At 40.3% G+C, this 22787-nt stretch overlaps 3 protein-coding genes across 4 annotated transcripts; all 3 read right to left on the bottom strand.

Moving 5' to 3' along the window:
• Positions 1 to 76: 76 nt before the first annotated feature.
• On the bottom strand, positions 77 to 8103 carry LOC104419018 (protein DETOXIFICATION 45, chloroplastic). 2 transcript variants are annotated; one of them, XM_010030518.3, is made up of 15 exons: positions 7950 to 8101; positions 7300 to 7663; positions 6844 to 6986; positions 5323 to 5466; positions 5046 to 5224; positions 4694 to 4829; positions 3871 to 3967; positions 3691 to 3791; positions 3267 to 3430; positions 2515 to 2586; positions 2231 to 2347; positions 2022 to 2117; positions 1810 to 1931; positions 1408 to 1465; positions 77 to 419 (listed from the first exon to the last, which is right to left on the bottom strand). In XM_010030518.3, exons 2-15 carry the CDS (start codon positions 7647 to 7649, stop codon positions 408 to 410), a joined length of 1791 nt encoding a protein of 596 aa, XP_010028820.2. In that variant the 5' UTR covers positions 7650 to 7663; positions 7950 to 8101; the 3' UTR covers positions 77 to 407. The 2 variants fall into 2 exon arrangements, with proteins under 2 accessions (XP_010028820.2, XP_039157310.1); XM_039301376.1 differs by having other exon boundaries at positions 5341 to 5466; positions 7300 to 8103.
• Positions 8104 to 9234: 1131 nt separating this feature from the next.
• On the bottom strand, positions 9235 to 11874 carry LOC104419017 (lysM domain-containing GPI-anchored protein 2). Its single transcript, XM_010030516.3, has 5 exons — positions 11055 to 11874; positions 10537 to 10907; positions 10209 to 10329; positions 9928 to 10121; positions 9235 to 9538 (listed from the first exon to the last, which is right to left on the bottom strand). The coding sequence occupies exons 1-5, from the start codon at positions 11339 to 11341 to the stop codon at positions 9489 to 9491; spliced, it is 1023 nt and encodes a 340-aa protein (XP_010028818.2). The 5' UTR covers positions 11342 to 11874; the 3' UTR covers positions 9235 to 9488.
• A 2705-nt stretch (positions 11875 to 14579) lies between these two features.
• LOC104419016 (glycerol-3-phosphate acyltransferase 9) lies at positions 14580 to 20069 on the bottom strand. Its single transcript, XM_010030514.3, has 12 exons — positions 19762 to 20069; positions 19556 to 19613; positions 19328 to 19446; positions 18152 to 18251; positions 17472 to 17567; positions 17199 to 17295; positions 16876 to 16963; positions 16699 to 16795; positions 16332 to 16417; positions 15587 to 15706; positions 15335 to 15433; positions 14580 to 15151 (listed from the first exon to the last, which is right to left on the bottom strand). The coding sequence occupies exons 1-12, from the start codon at positions 19878 to 19880 to the stop codon at positions 15103 to 15105; spliced, it is 1128 nt and encodes a 375-aa protein (XP_010028816.1). The 5' UTR covers positions 19881 to 20069; the 3' UTR covers positions 14580 to 15102.
• Between the last annotated feature and the right edge of the window lie 2718 nt (positions 20070 to 22787).

Genomic DNA, 22787 nt, shown 5'->3' with positions numbered 1-22787 from the left:
CTAATGATCATGCTATTAACAAATATTTAACAACCCCCACCCCCCAAAAAAAAAAAAAAAAAAAAAAAGAGAGAGAGAGAGAGAGAGTGAGAGTGAGAGATTTAGAGCAAACGTTTCTGAATATACAAGAAATGACAGAAACAGAACAAGGTAATGAAGAAATAGTTGCTCGATTTCATCTTTTTTTCCTAATAGAGACTCAAAAGTTGGCACAGGCATGGGAGCACGCCTTCACGCCAAAATAGGAAAGCTCTACTTTGTAAGACACTAAAAAGAATGTGCTGGATAACCAAAAATTATCTGCGTCCTATGCATATGCTGGGTTGGAATATCAATAGCACGACGCCTAATCCTGGATCAGAATATCAATAGCACAAAGCACCTCGTAACTGAAGAATATCCCCATTTCAACCAGCGAGCTGAAGAACAAGCATGTGTTAGAACATATTGCTTTAGAAAGACATTAGACATAACAGAATTAATTTCCATGGGCAATTGCGCAAATAAACTCCCTCCAAAGAAAACACTGGAATTGTAATCATCTATAAATACCCTATAATGTTCATCATAAACAGTTAACAAAAAGGCTATATGACTGAAACGATAAAAACTGTAAGAAAACTGGATGACTATGAGGCTGAAGAGAGCTTCAAGAAAATTTGCATTCCCTATTTTGGAGTAATTTGAATACACAAACCATTCAATCTCATCATCAAGTACTCATTCAGCTTTAATATGAAAGATGTACAGCTGTGTACAACCACTAAAGCTCATCTCAAGACTTCTACACAACTTAGCTTTATATATTTGCGCAGCAGAAACTGCTGTATATTCCTCTAGAATAAGTACCATTTAGGCTATTGCCCTAATAGCTTGCAAGTTTATGCTACACCTACAAGTTTCAAACATAGCCTTTTCAATCGCTTGAGAATATCCATTCCTTTTCCAGTGAAATAAAATTCCATTGACAAAACAGAACTAGTTATCCTTTTCTGACAAAGTGGAAAAATCTAATTTCATCATTATCAAAAATTTTGTTAACAAAGAAAATGGCAAAAAAGTTACAAGTTGAGATAGAAAAGGACAAAGATGGCAATAAAATACTAGAAAGTAAATTGGGGGAACGCATAGGCTGGTTGTCACCAAAGACAACACATCACCACCACCATTAGCGGTCCTTTGTGACTTATTGGGCTGATCACTGCCCCTGAAACTTCTTTAAGAGAACTCATTGAAATTGCCTCAAACATGGGAGTACTTTTTAATGAATTATTCTTTCTCATGTAGGAAGCTGTTTTTTAGGGAAAAGATATTAACACAACTTAAGATAAAAAAGCACTTATAAACCAGTAATCACATCATAAACTAATGCAACCCATGTGAAAAACCAGAGTATACTTTACTCACATCAAATTTCTGCATCTCTCTGTGCATGAACCACCATGGACCAGTCTTTGCTGATAATCTGAAAATTGGTGGAAATCGTGTCCTTAGATAACTGCTATATGAGAGAAATGCTGCAAAATTATTTTTTGTTCAAGTATCATGCAATCAGCATTTCCAGTTTACAAATAATCCACCGTCCATATGAGAGAGACAGAACTGGATGCAAGAAATATATGATGCCAAGGCATATCATTATAGCAATGCCTATCACACCCTTTTAAATTGTGAAGACCACAGAGGGCAAACATAAAGTACTGCCATTGTCATAATGCTGATGCTATTTTAAGTTATAAAAAAGAAGAAGAAGAGACATGCCAAATATTATCAAACCTAAAAAACTTGCAAAAGTATGAGACGGTATACCTGAAATAGCCTGCTGCTGTACGCAAGCCCATAAAGAGAGACAAGCCCAACCAAACTCCAGGGAGACCAATCATCCTAGGAGCAAACAGCAAAAATGCCGAAGATATTGTCCCCACCAATATCTATAAAGGAGAAAATTCCATTGTTAGGCAACCAGCAGGCCTCTGAAAATCATCCTCGCAAGGTTCTTTCCTTACACATTCTCAACTCACCATGGAACGAGCTGCATATGGGAAGTCAGAAACACCATAGTGGAGGCCATCAAAAATGTAAGCCAGAGCGCTCAATGGTTGGCTAGCACTCACGAACTGTGTTTTTGTCGTTGGGGGGAGGAAAGAAAGAGGGGGGGGAGAGAGATGAGATGAGATGAGGCCCTGAATATGTTCATGTCAACAGAATCTTGATAAACCACCATACATACCAGTACGCCAGTTTTAGCAATAAGTAACACCTCAGCATCATTGGTAAACAAATTTGCTAAAGAGCCAAAAGATATTAGGAGAATTGCAGCTAGGGAGATTCCCATCAATAATCCTATCTGAAAATGTAGGAGCGTCAGTGTCTTTATGCGAAATAAAATAGAGCAATAGCCAATCTGGTGAACTTCGACCCTATGAGAGAGTTCTGAAACAGTCCACCTAAATAAAAGTAATTCTGGAAGATGAATAAAAGTAATTCTGGAAGCTGCAAGCTATGAAATCTCACCTTTAATACGAAGTCTGTCACCTCTCTTACAGTTCTGTAGTCAGATTTAGATAATGCACCAGCAATCAGGGCCTATAAAGTGCATGAATAAAAAGATAATTAGTTTGACTGCAAATTGGGTGAGATGAATCATATATAGAAAATACAGATACTAGAAATCTTAGGAAAGAAGTGCGTTATCAGGGAAAATAATATGTCTTTACGAAGTACTTGTTGTGTTGCTTAACTTTAACACTCCACTAGCCAATATTTATGCCTAAGGTAAGTTCGGTTTAACAGTATAGCTACCCCATTCTTGGTCTATTTTTTATGAAGTTGCTATTCTGATGTGAACAGTCATGAACTGAATTGTTTTACTTCTGTCTAATTTTCCTTCAGTTTTCTTCCTCACAAGTGCTCTCATGGCAGTTTTGGAATCAAAATGCCACTGACAGATATTTGTATCTATTATTTATGTGAAAACCAAGACAAGAAGCAAATTATTAGTTAAGTGAGCTACACCATACCTTTCGTCATCAATTCTATCCTTAAGAATAGCTAGTCCACTCCTTCTCAATCCTACTCTTTGAAGAAAATATGACATGGTTATAAAACCCACAAACTGATTGATTAGACAGATGACAATTATAGAGCTTTAGTTTTCGGCCCCAAAAATAAAGGGCTTTGGTTAATTCTTAGAATAGAGGCTAAGTAAACCTTTAAAAAGGAAATATGAAAATGCAAATCTAATGAGGGAAGAAAATAATGTTCACCTGGGCAGATGCAGCCAGTGCATCTGTCAAAAGAGAGACAGCCAACCAAACTTGCATGCATATCTGATGAGCAGCCATTGCTAATGGACCTTGACGAGCAGCCATAGATGTTCCCACAGTCATGGTTGTAAGAACGGCAAGAGTTCTTCCAAGAAGAAACCCACCTGTCGGATCCCAAAATTGAGGGAATTAGGATAATATCCTATGTCTTGATGCATAAGACTATAAGGAAAAAGAGCAAGTGGACTCTCAAGTTGATTCGAACCCCTTATTGAGAATCTGGAGTGAAAAGTTCTCCACTGACAGTAAAAACTTAGTGCAGAACAACTTTTTCCCAGAAAAAGTGAACAGAAAGGGGGAGGGAGGGAGGGAGGGGGAGGGGGAGGGGAGAGAGGAACAATGCTGAAGGAAATCAAACACTTGCCAGATTTTATATATCCCCCAAACTGCAGTGCTCCCATCTTTGGAGGCAATAAAATAACTCTTTTATTAAGATACCAAATCATTAGTAAGGCGACAAGGTACCTGATACATATACATGAATCTTCATATAGTGTCGTACTTCAGTAAACAAAAGGTTTACAAAACAGCAAAAGAAACTTACTGTGATGAAACAGTAGAAAGGACTGCCCCAACAACACCCAGTCGAAAGCCATACATAAGTACAGGAAACAAGAAAATTGCTGCTAAATTACCGATACCTGCATGTAAGGAACTGTATCAATCAATAGAGGTATTAAATTCATGAGATAAAGTTTATCACTCTGACTCTTTTCACAAGTCCATGACTATATTAAGTTCTATATGAAAATGCTGGGGTCTACCTTTAACTTCTACCTTCCTCAGCAACAGAGACATGGAAGTGAATTTATCAGATGTCCACTTTTACTGGAAATGCACATATACTCTTATATTTAAAAAATAAACAAATAAGACCCCAGAAGTAATTTATGGTAATACTAGTTTTGAAGCCGCTTTCTTTGCACCTAATCACAATAAGCTAGGAAAAAACTGGGCATCACTCATGAGGTGGTGCAGCCTTCCTCAACTATCCTCCTTTTGGCATTAGTGCACCATCCCTTTGCCATCATTAAATTGATGGCAATAGTAGGACTAAAGCTCGGAAAAACGTGGTCTACATTTAGGTTAGAGAAGAAAAGCATCACACAGGATGATAAGCTTAATATCATTTTTTGGACTTCTAATGATGAGTTTGTTATAGTCACACGCTCCAACAATAACTTGGAGAGTTACAGAAAATTACAATGTTAATTTCCTTGATGGGGGGAGGAAGAGACGTCCAGAGCTCTAGGAACTAACATGTAACTGTGATAATTTTGAGCATAATTATGTGCAATATACCAAGAAAGAAACGTAAGTCCAAAAGCATCCAAGTAGTAATTACACAAATCCTAACAAGTACTTGCCTAGACATAAAACAGGAGTTTTTGTGTCCTTAAACCCACGAAAAATTCCTTGAAGTGCCAAGGACACTACCACTGCAGGGGCTCCAAGTGCTCTTAGAGAAAGAAAACATTGTGCTGGACCGTGCATGGGTGATGCCTGTAAACAATTTGAAGAAACTATGTTAAACCTCTAACAAGCCATACACATCGATAAAAGCACTACTTCAAAATTTAAATATATCAGGTGATAGGTTCTTCAGTAGCAAAGCAGTAAGGCAAGTGTAAAGGATGTTGCAACAAAGACGTATAACTATCCATTGCAAAGAGTGTTACATGGCTTATCATAAAATGACATATTGTAAATAAAACTTACTGATGATACGCCCATCATGTTTAAAAATTGTCCAGATCCAAAGTATAAAGCTATGGCCTCAAAAATGCCTATCCCAACTGCCAATAGCAGAGCGGTGGACACAGATGATAATTGCTTCCTCTCAGCTACTATAAATGCTTTGCCCATGTGATTACCATTGCTTTTAAGAATTCCCTCCACTGTACACCAAATGGATCCCATTAGATAACAAAAAACTACAAGTTTCATAGTAATCATCAACCTCGCAGGAGCAGCATATGTCAAAATTTCACTTCACCTGAGGCAGAATCTTTACTTGCACTTTTAGATAAGTCCTCAGCCACAAAGGAAGTAGCAACACTAAGCAGAGGAATGTTAAAAAGCTTTGATATGATGTTAAATATTGATATGGAAACACCAGCTGAGCCCAACTCCACAGCACCTAGAAGATGAAGGGGACCACAAGAAGAAAAAAATTGCCTCAAAAAGGTTATATATATATATAAGGATCACAGAAAATTGATATGGCATAAGCTTGATCAAACAAAGAAAGGGACAATCATCCATATCTGGACAGTTAAAAAAATTCACACCTCTTTTTATAAGATTGTGGACGCCTTAATGAAAGCTAATGACATTGATGACTAGAGAATCAAGGAGTAATACTCACAAGTAGGACAGACATGCTTCCTGATATTCATTAGCCGACACCTAATGTTCCAGATACTTATCAAGAGAAAACAATTGCACAAGATGGATAAATTTAGGCATTCAGAAACTACCACTATGAGTTAACAGAGAACTGCATTTGTATTTCATTCCCCTCGAAAACAAATACTTTCGTTCAAATATGTAGCTTTGAGAGAAATAACACATGGATCAAAAGTGGTATAGGACCTTTCTTTTCTTATTGGAACTTTTGAATAGGAGAGAAACCATGGGAAGAGCAAATTAAAGAAGTTTACTAGGCTACAATTGCATGATATTCTGTACTCACTTCTTATTTTAAATGCAATATACTGCATCTGTATATTGTTCCTGGATGAGGAAAAGCCTTTTGCAATAAACAAAAGGCGCAAAATTCAAAACAGCTGAGACCAACAGTGACATTCGAATATGACATAGAGGTATAACTTTAATGGAAAATAAATCGTGATGGGTGAAAATCTAGGGTAACCAAGAAAAAAAAAAGGTTTTATCAATATATATATAAGAAGTATAAAACCAAATCTCTTGCTTGATAAGCTCTAAGGACCAACTCATGATGCATTGAGTTAAAAGACATCTTTACAGACTCATAGCTAGGAAGTTCTAAACGAAGCAAAGAGGGAAGTGTCCAGACTTATTCATCCATGTATAGATATTTCTATCCTTGTTTCCCTTTCTTTCCCTCTGCTTCCATATTCAAACAAAGAATTAAACTGGCTGCAATTTTATTTTATTTTTTGGTAAAAGTAAGCAATATATTGGGGAGGTCAAATTGTACAAACAACACGGCTCCAAAAACTTGCAATTTTTGTATACTGACACAGAAAAATAAGCAAAGTTTTCTAGTTAACTAAGAAGTAAAATCCACATCCCTGACTGGAGAATAGACGAGAACCATAATAAGACAAAAGATAAACATTTTTGTTGATATCCAATTGTAACCATCACAAGAACACAAAAAATTCAAAGTCAAAGAAAATGTGCCATTCTCTGATGACAGAACATTTTCCAAAGCATTTCCAGAGAACATAAATCAAGAAGACTTCACTAATGCATATTTTTTCCATGCGAGGTAGTTAATAAACTTCACATAAAAGAGAAGGTTACATACCCAATCTACCGATATAAGCTGTCTCCATCAGCTGTGCTAAGGGCTCAATAGCTTGTCCTGCCATTGCAGGCAGAGAGAGTGCTATGATCTCTCTTTTCACATCAGTGATACGTGATTGGCCTTGAGGAATCGCTGTCAACTCACTGGCGTAAACCAAGACAAATAATAAGAATACCATTTTGCGAAAACCAAATTAGAGTTCATCTCGTGCTCTGGAGTCAACTACAATAATACCCTAGTAGAATTCTCATCTGTCAATACTTGTATGTCAGTCATCAAAGCCGATAAACTTATGCTTTGCCGTGTGTTTAGAATTATTTCGACACTACCAATGAAAAATTGAGCAAAAGATGCACACCACAAGTGCTCATCACTTCAAGCAGCAACCGGCAATATCAGCAGCACATATTTCTAGCCAAAACCACAACATCAAGTACAAGGAGTTGAGGACTTTACGTGGCTTCCTCTGTTTTCTCGGCACAAGGATCATCTCTTGAAGAGAGCTCATCCCTCAAGGACGAAGAACCCGCGTATTCATCAACATCTGTAGAGCCTACGTCGCAATCCGAACTCGACTGACAACGGACCGAAAGCGGCGAGAACCGCCCGCGATTCGCAGACAGACGGCATCCGGAACTGCGGAACCTCTCTCTATCGACAAGAGCCGGTAAACTACGAACACCGCTCGCGCGGACAGGGGCGAGCAATCTCCTCCTCCGCCTCATCGCCGCCGCGCTCAATTCGCTCGGCCTGCTCGTCATGCCATTAGGAGCCGCAGCGGCTCCGGCGAGCCGCGCCGCCGACATCGCACCGCACCACCCTATCGTCAATAAGAACGGAGGGCGATTTCCACCACGCGACCGCAAGGCAAAATGAGAAAAAACGAACGCGTCAGGACGGAACCAAAACCGGAAAGGAAAAACGCTCCGAGCGCGACATGAACAACTCTGCCACCGCTAAACGAGACAATCAGAGCACGACTCCGGCGACACCGAAGGAGAAGAAGGAGAAGAAGGAGAAGCGGCGGCGGCGGCCTCAATCTCGCGAGAGCATCGCGGCGGTGAGGAGGCCGGACGGGGACGGAGGGAGAGAGAGAGATAACTCACGGCGGCGAAGTCTCCTAGAGCGGCGAAACGGCGGAGGAAGCGCGCGTGGAGAGTGCCGTAACCGTGAGCACCGCCATGGCTTTTGAAATATTGTTTGTTTCTTTTATTTATCGGGAAGAGAGGGAGAGGGAGAGGGAGAAAAGAATGTTGCCAGCTGAACCTGAAATGGCTTTCCTTCCATTCGTGTAATCCAAGCGTTTTTGGTTGCATAAAAGTTTACAAATAAATAAATAAAAATGAAAAATGAAACAAATGCCCGCCCTAATATGTAATGTGATCTCAAACTTTTAATTTATTTAATATGATTCATGAACTTTCGATATATGGTCGGTTTGGTTATTAATATAGTCTTTAAACTTGAATTAGTAGGTGGATAATATAAAACATTTTTATAAAATTCATGGATCAAATTGAATATGTATTAAAAGTTCATGAACTATATTGAATAAATTAAAAATTCATGAATTACATCATTAAATAAATTAAAAGTTCAGAATTTATATTACACATCAAATCAAAATTCAGGGACTATTTATATCATTATCCCTTAAAAAAACAGGACATGATTGCACAACATAAAACTGAGAAGATGAAATTGCATAAATAAAAAAGAGTTGGAAAATTTGACTGAACAGAATGAAAAACTAAAGCGGACTACATTGCACATGTACAGAAACTCGAAAGATGAAATCTATATTTAACCTGGCTTGCTGATTGAGAAATAAATGAAAGTTGTGCTGATTCGACGTCAAATTTCCCATGTGTCACGTGACGCGGACGATATATTGCATGGTCAGCAGATCTATGCAGGAACCTCGCGTTCGGAGTGCGAAATGGAAAATCAATACACGTTGGTAATTTCGTAAAAATGTTGATAAATTTCAAATACATAACCAAAATGAGACTTGTTAAATTTTGTTATCGCCGTTCATACTTGAGAATTGCTTTCATGTCTCATGTTCAGTAAAAAACAGTGAAGCTGCTGCATCTTTTATAAACCTTGCAAGACTGAGAAAGCTTTCAGGTTTGTCAATTGAGTTTTGTTCATGCTGCTCTTCAACATGATTTCTTCGAACCGGATACAGTATATCGATGCCGAATCCTCGACGAGAAGTATCGTCTCGAGGCGTCTTTGTTGCATGAGGATCGAGATGCAGGTCATTCTTTTCGTTCTGCAATAGATTCGCGGAGTCCGTAGCGAGCCGGACGAAGCACTTTTGCAGCGTCATAAAAATTGCACCAGAAGGGCGAGATGCCTCTTCGCGGGAAAAACATTCGGATTCGGTTGCGTTGAATGTACTCGAAAAGGATCGTTATTACTCACGATTGGGAGAGCAAAATGCTCCTCCTATCTATTATTATAGAACCAGTCCCGTCTCCCTCCAGACCTAACGTGGTAGTTTCCCATCATGTCCTGAGAATTACTAAGGTTGTATCGGTATGCATGTATACGCACGGAAAATGTCTGCTAAATGCGTTGCACGGAGAGCAGTATCGACATCGCCGTCACGAGGAAGTTCCGGCCGAATGCTCCCATATCTATCTTCGCTGCATGGCTGCTGCCCTGCCGTCTGGACTGGGCGGGAGAGCTGTTCAACGACCAACAACAAATACACATTGGTGAGTTTTCCGGGTACAGAGACAGGATAATGCAATGCGCAAAGCAAACAACATCGGAGACGCTTGACACAGTTCGGCTCGACACTATAGAAGGCGCGCGTGTGCACCCAATCTGACCATTAAACTACCCGGACTTCATCAGGACGGGCGCTAAATCAGCTAAAATCGATCGAAGCAAACAAAGTTGGTCAATCATTAGCAGCAGGGGACACCATCTTACGGACGTACCGTCTACATCACTCTTCAGCAGAATCAAATCGGCTGAAGATTAAATGCAGTGTACGCGTTTGATCTCGTACTAGAAACAAACCGGAGGACTAAAAGTCATCACTTGAAAAATGCTAGTAGGAGCACGGACCGGCACAAGACGATTCATTGTCGAGGGTCGTGAGGATGGTGTTCTGGCTCGTGTAGCCGGCATAAGAACAGGTTGTGCTGCTGCAAGATGTCCCGGTTGTGTTGCCGATGTACAGATCATGGGCGCCCGAGCACTGCATCGACGGGCACGTTGAACCGCTCGACGAGGCGAACTCCGAGGGCTGGCAAAGCAATCTGAACCGCAATGAAACGAAGCAAAGTCACGATGGTATCTTAGTAACTTACAGATTCCGAAACGAATTGGAACTGCTAGATACTGACGTCCAGTTATTCGCGGAACCACAGCTGCACCGCACGCAGTTGTTGGCTGTGAGGGCATAAGCGCCGTTGGGCACGAGCAAATCGGCGTCCAGCGAATCGTTATGGATTTTAGACGCACAAGCTGCACGATGATCGACACATCCGAGTCAATTATCAAAACAGAGTTACCAGAATCGCTCGTCCTCGCGACGAATCGCAGATAGCCGAGCAGCACAACTTTCATGGAAATCGGAAGGACTTATCTTGCAAAGCCCGCCAACCAACAACGGTCATCAGACGTTACATGAATTTTCGCGAAAGAGGAGGGAGAGAGAGAGAGAGAGATCACCTTTGAGAGGAACGTCCAAAGCCTTGTCGGCCATGAGTTCCTTGGCGCTGGCCAGCCCGTTCAGGTCCATCAGGGTCTTCTCCGACACGCGGAAGTCCTCGGCGATCTGCTCCACGGTGCTCCCTTCCGCCACCACGTGGGCGTAGTGCACCGCCTTGTTCCCGTCCACCTCGTCGCAGCTGCACGGCAGCGGGATCCACAGCTTCTGCCCGACCTCGATGAGGTTGGCGTTCTCGATGCCGTTCACCAGCTGGATGTCCTGGTACACCACCAGGTAAGAGAACACGGACGACGCGATGTAGTAGAGCCCGTCGTCCTTCTGGACCGTGTACACGGGGCTCCGGTCCGAAGTCCCCGTCCCGTTCGAGCACCTGCAAAGGCGGTTCATCATCCGCGTCGACGAAAGTCAAGCATCTCTTACTTCAAGCTTTCAATGCCGGCGGCAGGCCGTGAAGAATCAGAGGCCGCCGCTGCGAACGCGGCTTGTTAAATGAAGTGCGTCGACTCGACTGGATTACCTGCAAGTGAAGGGGATGAAGACGGTCTCTTGGGCCCGGACGGTGGTGTTGGGAGAGAGGGTGGGGCTGCGGTCGTTGGCGGCGAGGAGGGAGCGAAGGTGCTTGACGCCGAAGAGGGTCTGGATGGACCTGAAGGTGGTGGTGTTGGGGGATATGTAGCCGACCAGCGCCCGGCAGGTGGTCTCCGGCGGGGAGTTGCAGGTGAAGCCGAGGGCGTCCGTCGCCGGCGCGAGCGCGAGCGCGCTGAGGACGACGGAGAGGCACGCGAGCACCACGGCACGTCCCATCTCTCCCTCTTGCGACGCTTGCAATGCAACGGTGGGGAAGAAGCAGCTAAGAAGAGAACGAGGAGGGGGTGGGGATGAAGATGATCAAAGAGTTGACCGGAGACTTTGGGGTTGACCTGAGAATTTATGTGAGGTTGCGAGACTGACTTCTTTGACTGCAAAACGCTCGACGAATTAATTAAAGGGAGATCGACCGAAAAAAATTGAAGGGAAGGACAAGGAAATTCGCCGGTTTCGCACTCGACTCCTCGATCGAGAGAGAGTATGGAGAACAGGAACAGCTGGTCAAATCGTTGAAGAACCCAGCCGGGGTCCGAATCGGATTGGAGACTTCTGCTTCCGAGTTTTTTCAGCATACTCCTGTCCAATATAACTCTGCAATTTTCTTAATCTTCGTTTCGAAGACTCGATAGTTCCCACGGTCGCTGCTGCGGGGGCGCGAGTTTGATTTTCACGAACGAAACGCGTTTCTCCCGGGGGAATTTGCGCGTTCGCCATGGGCGTATCCACCTCAAATCTCAATAGATCGTAATCTCGAGTGACATGGAGCGGACATCACCCTCACGTAACCCGAAATAGGTTGAAGCGGTAGTGGTGTGACCCATTTTTATGGCAAAACAAAAATTGAAAAAAGGGAAACGTGGGTTGGAAAAGTCAAGAAGCCGAGAGCTCCTCGACCCAAAAAAAGAAAAAGGGGAAGAAGAAAAGTAAGGGGAAGAAAGGAAAGCAGGTTAGGCACATATATGCCACTAAGGCCTCATCAAGCCAACTTGACTCTATAGCATAATATTCGGATCATGAGATCGACGACTCAAATAACGTGCATTATTCGATTTTGGTGGTCCCTAGGTAAATAGTACTAATGACTTTTTTGGTTTTGTGAAACTCATATACTAAGGTAAGAGTAACATAACAAATACTTGTCTATAAAAGGCTTATTTGTTGTATAGCAATGGGTAAAGTGATTAATACTAAGAGTTATTATTGTGGGATGATTTGACAAACTTTTCTTGAAGTGTTTAGAGTTTATAATGTGTTTAACGGCCGAACAATGTTATGACCCTAACTTGATCCGAAACATGTTTGTTTACTTGTTTTATAGTCATTACTTGAACGATATTATGACCTAAAAGAACTTGTTTGGTGTTTGGGTCGTGTTCGGATCAGGTTAGGTCAGGTTTTTGGACACCCCTACCTCTAGGGTTCTTGCACTATTGATATGCATAGTAAATGGTTAAATGTTACACGATAATGTAATTTCGTGGGAGCCATCTATATGTAGAGTAAGGATTAAGTACTACACGATAATCAAATTTTGTAGAAGCCACCTCTAGGGCCTTATAGTATTGTTATATGTAGCACGAAGACTAAGTGTTATATGATAACGTAATTTCGTGAAACTCATCTCTAGAGTCTTGAGTTAGATATTGAGCATGGAATGAACCATGGATATGAGATAGGATGAGTTTGACTATTAAACTAAACCAGTTATGCATGTTTTGATATTATAAATGAATGAGAAATTCTGCTATTTGATATGGCCACATTTTATTCATGCAAGTTATTATATTTTGGTTTGGCAATAATGAGCCATGTCTTTGAGTGCGTAATGTGGATGTTTGATATGCTTTTATGGTATACACTACTTTATGAATTGTAGTTGCTCATTCCACTCATCTTTCACGTTTTCAAGTCCCAAGATTAATAATGAGTAGAATGAGGGCACTACCAAGAAACTTTTGAGAGTTATATTTTGAGATATGACTTAAGGAGTTGTTTATAGAATTGTTGTAAGTTATTGGTTGGTTGAGTTCTGATTGTACATATTTTTTAAGTGGACTACAGAAATTCTAATATTATAACTAGCCTGTTGATTTACGTGACATCTATGTATGTTTGGAGGTATCTATTTTGATATCAGATAGTTGGTTATACTTGAGGCCATGTCCTTCGGGAGGAAAGACAGCCATATCATCACCTTTTCTGGTGGTTTCGGGGTGTGACACAACCTGCAATCTAAGGGGTCATTTTCTTGGCACGCACTACTATTATTTTCCCGTGCCATTCGACCGTATTCAGAAAGCCCATTTCGCATTGTGACCATATAGGCAGGGGGGTGTTTCCATGCACCCCTTTTTACCAACCAAAAATGGAGAAAAAACTACGCTGCGGCCGCCGAATGACCGTGCGACTTACTTTTCTAAAGTGGGGACTAGAGTGGGGAAGACACGGATGCGAGATTTTGGGTGGAAAGAGTTGCCAGCGAGCAGCGTTGACGCGCAAGTCGTCGCGGGAGGAATTCTCATTTCCACCCGGAATTGGCCCACCACCAGGACATTCTTGTTTAGAACATGTACATCGTCAGGAAAGACTTCATTAGTCAAACGAGGGTTCCCATGATTACGTTTCCATTCGCTTATGATATTGGACCACTGGCACCGGACGAGGGCAATCCGCTGGAGACGAGTCAACGTCAATGCCCTTGACAAACCGTCATTGGAAAATGATAAAATTCTTCGATCACGTTCGGTGCTCGTTCGTGCTCCGGATTTGACATTGGGCAGGAAGAGCCGGGAGTCCTACGCCTAAGGAATGCCGCGTGACTCTCCGGTGAGATTTTGGTCGAGCAAAAATTCGCGACACCATATTGCCTACGCACTTAGCAACAAGATCTTGCAGTTCCTGGACATCGCTGCCCCCACACATGCACTGGCTTTCCTCCTAACACAAAATTACTTAGGGCGCGTTTGATAATCATTTTATTTTCAGAAACAATTTTTAATAAAAAATAATAACTCTTTTTTATTCTATTTTCAAAAATAATTTTTAAGCATTTTAAACCATTTGATAATTATTCAAAATTTTTATTTCCGGAATAGAATTGCAGCGGCAACTAAAAAGAAGAAGAGAAAGGGAAGAAGAAGAAGAAGAAAGAAGAGAAAAGACAAAAAAAAAAAAATTAGCTTGATTCTAAAATTGTTCCCAAGAACAAAAAAATTATTTTTTAACTTCTCGATTATGTTCCAAATCTACTCGCGAAAACAAAAAAAAAAATAGAAATTTATTCTTAAAAACAAAAATTTTACCAAATGGATTTTTGTTCCAAATCTACTCCTGAAAACAAAAAAATAAAAATTTTCACTATTTGGCCAGTTGGCAAGCGCACCCTTAATCTACTTGCTATTTCAATGAAGAAATCGTCGGGAGGACTCTTTTTGTTAATGGAAAACCTCAACCATCACGAATGGAAAACCTCTTACCATCTCAGGCAAAAGCCAAGAATTACAAGCTCGAACAACTATACATGCAAATGATTAAGGGAACGAAGAAAGAAGCGTGGTTAAGAAGTAGTAATCAGTAATCCACACTTAGTTCTCACTTGCCACAGCAGGTCAATGTCCCAAAGACTTTGACAAATCATACCTACAGTCTCAAAATTGTAGACAATAGCCTTCAGATGAAGATAAATAGATCCGCATGCCCTTCGTCTGCTGATTTGGTCTGCCCCAGTTGTCAGTTCTCATCCAGACTTGTGTCGTAACTCGTCACACCTTTCAAGAGAAAACTAAGAGGACCTGTTTTTGCTAAAAACTTATTCTCCGGTGAGATGATCTGAAGGTGAAGATCTAACAACATTGAAAAATTATGCCTACTGAGTCAAAACCGTTGAAGCGAGTATTTGATCGGGTAATGAGATCTAAGGCATTTAACATATGCTTTGCAGCAGGAGTACTGCCATCTGAAATGAACAGGAAAACTTGTCACCTCTCCTCAAGTCGCTGCAGCACCCACTCAGCAAAGCTTCGTTGCCTGTTTGTGGAAAGAAAAGTCAAAATAAAACAAATACATTAGCCAGTTAACAGATGGCCACCTACGTAACTATGCAAAAGCTTACACAAAAAACAGGAAGTTCATGGGATGCTCTAATATCACTGTCTGGTGCAAATTCCCAAATCAAACAGGATCTTAGAAAATGAGCTAGAATCGACTTACTTCCCTTCTCTATGCTTGGGGCTAGGGCGAGAGTACTTCAGATATCCATCCCAAGGAACCTTCTTCAAACCAGCTCGAACAGATATGATGTCACGGACCCTGTACAAGAGAAACATGAAGTGAGAAGGAAAGTTTGTCATCATCAAAGTTGCCCAGTAAGCCACCCATGTGTGGATACAGAAAATATAGGAAATTAAAGTAAACTCCCTACATGCCCCTGCAGCTTATTTTGCATAGAAAGTGAACAATTACCTCTCTGCAAATTCAATTGGCGTTTCACCAGGTTTCAAGGTTTGGGGTTCCAAGTACCAGACGTCACAAACAACAGCCCAAGATGTCATAAGTTGCAGTAGATGCATTGTGAAAGATTGTCTGCAAACAGAGTAACTCAGGCATTAGCCTCCAATAGCGGTTGAGTTAGAAGCTAATGAACCCAATATGATATAGAAGTAAGTTATTTCACTAATTCAGGTGAGCTATTCTGCCGGCATGGATGCTTCAAATAATTATTAACCTCAAACTCGGCAAGGAACTCATGCTATTTTGTTGGTTACCACTGAAAAAGTCAAGTGTTCTGGTAACTCAGCTAATCCTTCACTCTATGTCCATAAAATTACATGGATTTTGTGGAAGAATACCCTCAAGGCATTTGTTGAGCATCTAAATAAAAGGAAAGTTTCAAATTCCGGAGTACTGTTTTACTTGTGACTAGGGTAATCAGTGCTTTCAAAATTGGAACTTTCCTTATTAGAAACGCTGAACAAGTGACCCAAATTACATAAGGATCGACAATAGCTAGTTAAAATCAACAAGAAGGAAAAGCAATGTCTAGTAGGAATTATTCACTGCTTTGCAGAAACAGACAACCAGTTATTTAGAGAAGTAGAGTAAAAACGGTAATTTAAACATGACAGAATCATTTATCATGCAGCTGAATTTCATTTGTGCCCAATAAGTACAAACTGTACAACATAAGTTTTTGTAGGCAGTCCCTTACTTCCTGCTGTTCCAAAAGGCATCCACGAAGATCTTATTGTACTTGATTGCGATAGGGCAAACAGTGCACCCAAGCTCAAATGCACCCTAGGTATCATGAAGAAAGAATCAGTTTCAACCAAATAACCTATTCAAAAAATGAGTCATTGCACGTAGCTCTTTATCGAAATTTGGAGCAGTAAGTAATCAAAGTCCAAGAAGTAAACAATCTGAAGCGACAAGCTACTTCATAAGAAAGACATTTACCATGAGCGATCAAATGTTGACAAATACATAAATTAAGACCCAGAGTAATGGCCAATTTACAAAGACATATAGTTCCATTCTTAATGATGACTCTCTGCATAGGAAGCAATAATCTGACGTACCTTTTTGAACATGACAGTATAGTGATTGTTCACACAAGTCCCTTCAGGAAATATGAGAAGAGGATTGTTATCAGTTCCCAGTACGTGATCTCTCAACCTGGAAATTTTAACAGGCATTTATACAGCAATTCACTGGAATCCCATTGACCAAAACTTATGCTGCACCTGTACTCTTACTTTCTTGCCACAATTTCACGATCTTTGGCCTCAGAACGATTAAACCAGATGCATCCTACACTCTCCAAAATAGTGCTTTGCAGTAGTCCTATGAAAGAAACAATACTGAGAGTTCATGATCACTCTAGCAATTGCAGAATACAAGGATTAATCAGTGCATCTTTAAGGAGAATATACAAAGCAATCTGTTGGGGTTCTTTCACCAAAAGAGAGAGAGAGAGAGAGAGAGAGAGAGAGAGAAACTCAGTGGTAAAGATTACAATGCTGCATAAGAGATATAGTTATCCTAGAATAGATTGAGCATATACTGACAATCTACTAACCAACCCATCCAGGATGCTTTTGCATAATAACAGCGAAGGCAGTCATTTGCTCTAAGATGATGAAATCAATCATGGAAGTGTGGTTGGCGACAAAAACCTGTTCGACACACAAAGTTGGATTTAAAATGCAAGAAGTCAGCATGGAGATAAAAAATTTCAGCCTCACAAGATGTTGGAAAATGTAAACACTTTAGCACCAATTCCCAAACAAGAAAATACTAAGTCAACACATCAATACCAAACAAAAAGAAGTCAACATTTTAGTTGTATTACTTGTTTAGGCCGAATGCTAGGCCGTGGCCCATGGTATTTGACGACACCAGTCCATGAAGCAACAAAGAAGCTGCAAATTAACTCCACCAGCAACCTCTGCAAGGACCAAAGCATCAGATGACTTTTTAAATCGACCGTCTAATGGCAAACTGCAATGAGAACACTTGTTACAAAGCTCGATCATTTCGAAGAACATTAGGGAAGATTAGTTGGGCCAGTAGCCTTCCATCACATTGGACATAAGATGAGTGTCAAATACAAGGTCCCTCCAAAACCCCTCCCCCCAAACAAGGCACACAGTGTGCGTGCATAAAAACCCCCAAAGAAAAAACAGAGAAAAAAAGAAGGTCCACATGAATGAGAGTAGTACCTCATACTTCTGCATGGTCAGCTTGTAAAGCAAAAGAAACATGAAATATGGATGGCCAACAATTAAGCATAAAATTAAGCAAGATAAAGAAAACATGGCTTATGAATCCCAAATCCTCATAAGGCAAACGATCAAGAAGTTCAAGAGGGGGAAAAAGTGGAATTGAATTTGCAAATAATGGCATGCAATATGACCTAGTAAGGAAATCAAAAGGGAGAAAGCCCCCAACCAGCTATATAAATATAAACAGACAAAACCACCCACAGATGTAAGGGAAAATAGCAACATTGTTAAGAAAAAGTGCTATTACCTCCAGCTTCCTTCTCAGTGCATCATGTGCTTTAAGCATAAAGTGAACAATGGCAAATGATGAGAGGAATATTATCCATCCAATTGTCAAAACTAAAACCCTGCAGTTAAAAGTTCACTAAATTAAAACCCATACCAAGAGAGGCCACTACAATGACTTTCAAAAGTATAATGACAATGATAACGTTAAAAACTTTAAAGCAAAATGCAGATCCTCCCATGCCCCCTTAAGATAAGAAAGGGCATAAGAAGAGGAAGAAGAAGAAGAAGAAGAAGAAGAAGATCCATCCATTTTCCGACTGTCCCTTAAAGCACCATATGTCATCCATATGTAATGTCATATCAATTTAGTCATTTCAGTTTCCTTATTGCATAAGAAAGGTATCGAACTAACAAAATGAACGAGAATGCTGCAGGACAACATGGAAGGCCCTCTCAATAGGCAATACACATTTGTCGAAGGATGTGGTAAGAACAAGTAGAACAACCAAAATACAAGTTGGTCCTAGCAAACATTTTTTCCCATGTACCTAGGACCATCCAGTTTCAGACAATGAAGGGCCCAGAACTGTGGAGCACTGCATTGAAGATCGACTAGACATTATGATAGACAAGAATTGCCACAGCTACAGTGACTATCAATTGTCTCAGCATCACACAGTTTCCGAATGAATTTGGAAGGAACTGTGATCTCTAACTCAAAAATCTCAAAAGCAATGTAAGGTACTTAATATTAAAAAAAAAAAGGACTTTTTTCTGATGCTTTCATGCATTAGACCTGTTTTAAGGCTTCTACATTGTGATTATTAGAAAAAATAGAAGCAATTAGAAAAAAAACATCAAAAAAGCCAAAGTTAGACTTATAAATTAAAGCAACGTTTTATGGGACATGCACCATCAGTGCGAGCAACCGTGAAGAAACAATCCCTTTATAAATTAAACCTGAAAACCCTTCTTCATCCTCGATGACGTACTCATGAATTGATGCACCACTTATATTGAAACAAAACATAAAAGTTAGAAATCTATACAACTGTGGTTCCGTTTGTCATTTTCTTGATCCGTTATGGATTTCTGGATTAGCAACCCGGATTCAGTGGAGCGACTTTCTATCTATCAGCGCATGGCTTCGCATCGCATCCGAATAGAATGCAACGGAATTCGAGCAGCGACTAACCTTGCCGGGAACAGGATCAAGTACCGAACCACCACCCCGAAGCACCACAGCGGGAAGAGGTACACGTTCCAGTTCCACGGTTCCTGCGAATTCGACTTGAAGCACCGCGTGAACGAGTCCTGCCTCAAAACCATCACGCAACCTCCCGAATCAAACTCTCAATATCCGGGACCGCCGCAACGGATCGCACACAAAAAAAAAAAAAGGCCCGAAGCGGGCGCGACTTACATCGACGATAGCACCGGCGGCCTCGGTCAGAGTCGGCGTGATATCAAGCAAATCGCGCCTGCCACCAACAGAAAAAGAAAAAAAAAATCAATCTCTGTCGGGGCCCGGCGCAATGACTGGAAAAAGAAGAGTCGATCGCGAGCGCGAGCGCGCGCGCAGTCCGTGGTTTTCCGAACCGCATAAAAGATGGAGAGAGGGGTACGGACAGGCGGAGCTGGCCGGGGGGCTCGTGGATGGAGGATCCGGAAGGGAGGTAATCCTCGATGTTGAGGCGATCCAGGTCCAGCTCGGAGCTCGAGGTCGGCAGCTTCCTGGGGCTCGCCATGGCCGGGCCGCCTCGCTTGCTTGCTTGCTTGCTTGCCTTCTCCTCCTCCTCCTCCTCCTTCTCTTCGAGTTCGAGAGAGGTCGCTGGCGGTCGCGGTCGCGGTCGCGGTTACGCAAGCGCGCGCGACGAGGCAATCTTTCGAGGCAGTCTTCTTCTGTCGGCCCGGGGAACGGCGATTGATCGATTGATATTGAGCTGTTCTAGATCCCCCTGAATTTCCCACTTTTTATTACTCCTTTGGGATTTCATTTAATAAAAATCGCAAATGCCTTTTTGGCCCAAAATAATTTTCAAGTGAATAAATCAATTGCACAAAAAAATACAAATTCATCCTCCACTTTCTAAACTCATCGGACTTCATCTAGCCGGTCGCCAGCCATTGCCGTGGTAAGTGGCTGGCAACCAGTAGGAGAAGAAAAAAGAGAAAAGAAAAAGAAAAATAGGAGATAAAACAACTTTTGTGCTTGATTTTGATATTATTCTTGAGAATGAATAAGAAAAAAAAATTTTGATATTTTTCATAATTTTTTTTTATTCTTAGTTCTATTCTAATCTATTCTCGGGAATAAATATGTTAGCAAATGGATTTTTATTTTTTCAAAAAAAAAAAAGAAAAATTATTAATGAGTGATCAAGATATTTGTTAAATATATTTTACTTGAGGTAATTCGACTTATGTGTTTTTTTTTTTTTTTTTTGTCAAAGTAATTCGACTTATGTTGAAAAGATCTGCATGATGCATATTTAGAATGGTAAAGAATATGATGACATAAATTGTCGTGTCTTGAAATTTTATGAAGGAAAATACATGTTGACGTAATCTCAGCATTAAAATGTCGAATTTCTTGAATACCCAACATGCGAAGTATATAGATCATGATAAGGTCAATAATGATACTTGTAACGGTACCTTCTTTGATACTTCTTTTACTTGTTAGAAAATTACCCACAAAAAAATCCTGAATTTATCGTACAGAAGTTAATTTAAGATCTATTTGACAATCAGCCAAATAGTATCAAATTATATTCTTTTATTTTCGAAAACAAAACAAAAAATAGAAATCCATTTGATAAATTTTATGCTCCTAATAATTGATTTGGAACAAAATTAAGGAATATAAAAAATTACTTATTTGTTCGAGAATAATTCCATAATCAAGTTAACTCAAATTTCTTTTTTTCTTTTTTCTCTTCTTCTTTTCTTCTTTTTCTTCTTCCTTCTCTCTTCTTCTTCTGCCGTCGCCTTCTGCCAACAAACATTGGGTGAGGTCTGGCAAGGTCTAGCAAGCTCGCCAGGGGCTCACCCCTCCATAGGCGAGGCTTAGCCTTGCCATTAGCCTCGCTTGGCCACCAATGGAGGCTCACCCAACCACTGATGAGTCTCACCAGATCTAGCGAGGCCAGACTCACCCAACCACTAGCAAGGCTCAATGTTGCTCGGCCATTGCGAGGTCAACGTCGCCTGGCCAATGGGAAATTGGCCTCTCAGTGGCCACACGAGGCTCAACTGACAAGACGTGGCCTCGCTAGGGGTTGGTAACGCTATAGGAGGTCACTGGCCAAACCTTGAAGAAGAAGAGAAATAAAAGAAAAAAAGAAAAAGTAATATAATTATTTAAAAATTAAAAGAAAATGGTTTAGATTAGTATTTTTCGGGGTGATACCAAACACAATTCTATTTCGAAAATAAAAATTTTGAAAAGTTATCAAATACCTTCAAATGCTTAAAAATTCATCTAGGAAATAAAATAAAATAAAATTCATTTTTGATAAAAAAATTGTTTCAAAAAATAAAATGGTTACCAAACAAGCCCCTGCTCGTAAACCTTTTAATTTGACAAATTTAATCATAAACCTTTTGATAATTTAATTATTTTGATCCTTATAATTAATTTTGACCGAAAATAAATGATGTGGACATCAGTTGTCTTACATGTTACAGCAGACTATATTTACAATTTTTACGATTTAAAAAAAATTGAATCCTTTATATTTCATTTTTTTATTTTACTTTTTTTCTTCCAACAATCAGTAGAGGAAGAAGGAAAAAGGGAAAAAAATATATTATAAAATATTATAAAAAATCCAAAAAGAAAAAAAATCAAGAAATTTATCCATGTTAGTTCCAATAGTAACCACAAGATATCTAACATCTATGTTAATAATTTCTAGCAAAAATTATTTGAAATAACTAAAGTGGCCAAGTAGCAAATTGTTAAGAAATTTATGATCAAATTGACCAAATTAAAAGGTTTAAGGTTAAATTGGCATCCTTACAATAAGTTTATAACTTATTTATTATAATAATTCATGACTATGCGACATTGTTATAGAACATATACTCATGATAAAATTCTCATTTTTTTATGGTGATGAAGTTCTCACCTATTTATATTATCGCTCAAACGATATAATGACCACTCTCCGAAGAAGCGGGTATGATTTAAATATCACTTGAGAAAAACATTGCATTAAATTGACATGACCTGTCGACGGCCGACATGGTAGGCCAACCAATTGTTCCAGCGTTTTGGCATTCAATCGGTAATAAGCATTTGCCAAAACCCTAATTTTGAGTGAATGAGGTCATGAGCGCTTCTGCGCCGGACGGAGTGGGTGAACAAACACCTCCAATTCCTTTCGCTTATCAACTCGGTTTCCATGGTTGGATTGACTAATGGCATACGCAGTTAGGACAAATCGTTCGGAAAAAGATTGTCGCTGTAGAATCATCTCAGATTCGCGCTGATCAGCGCGTTTACTTCGCACAGTGTTTCCTAAGCCTGAAAGCAATCCTTTAGATTTGCGCTGTTCTTAGGATGCTGGCAGGTTTTGTTTATATAATCATCCTCTTCATCACTGGATCATCGGAAGGAGTCTGTAAGCGAAGGACGGTCATCGATAGCA

This window comes from Eucalyptus grandis, chromosome 9 (assembly GCF_016545825.1).
Source record: "Eucalyptus grandis isolate ANBG69807.140 chromosome 9, ASM1654582v1, whole genome shotgun sequence".
In the NCBI taxonomy this organism is placed as follows: Eukaryota; Viridiplantae; Streptophyta; class Magnoliopsida; order Myrtales; family Myrtaceae; genus Eucalyptus; species Eucalyptus grandis.
Note: the sequence above shows the minus strand (reverse complement) of the source record. Positions and strands in the feature narration are given on the sequence as shown.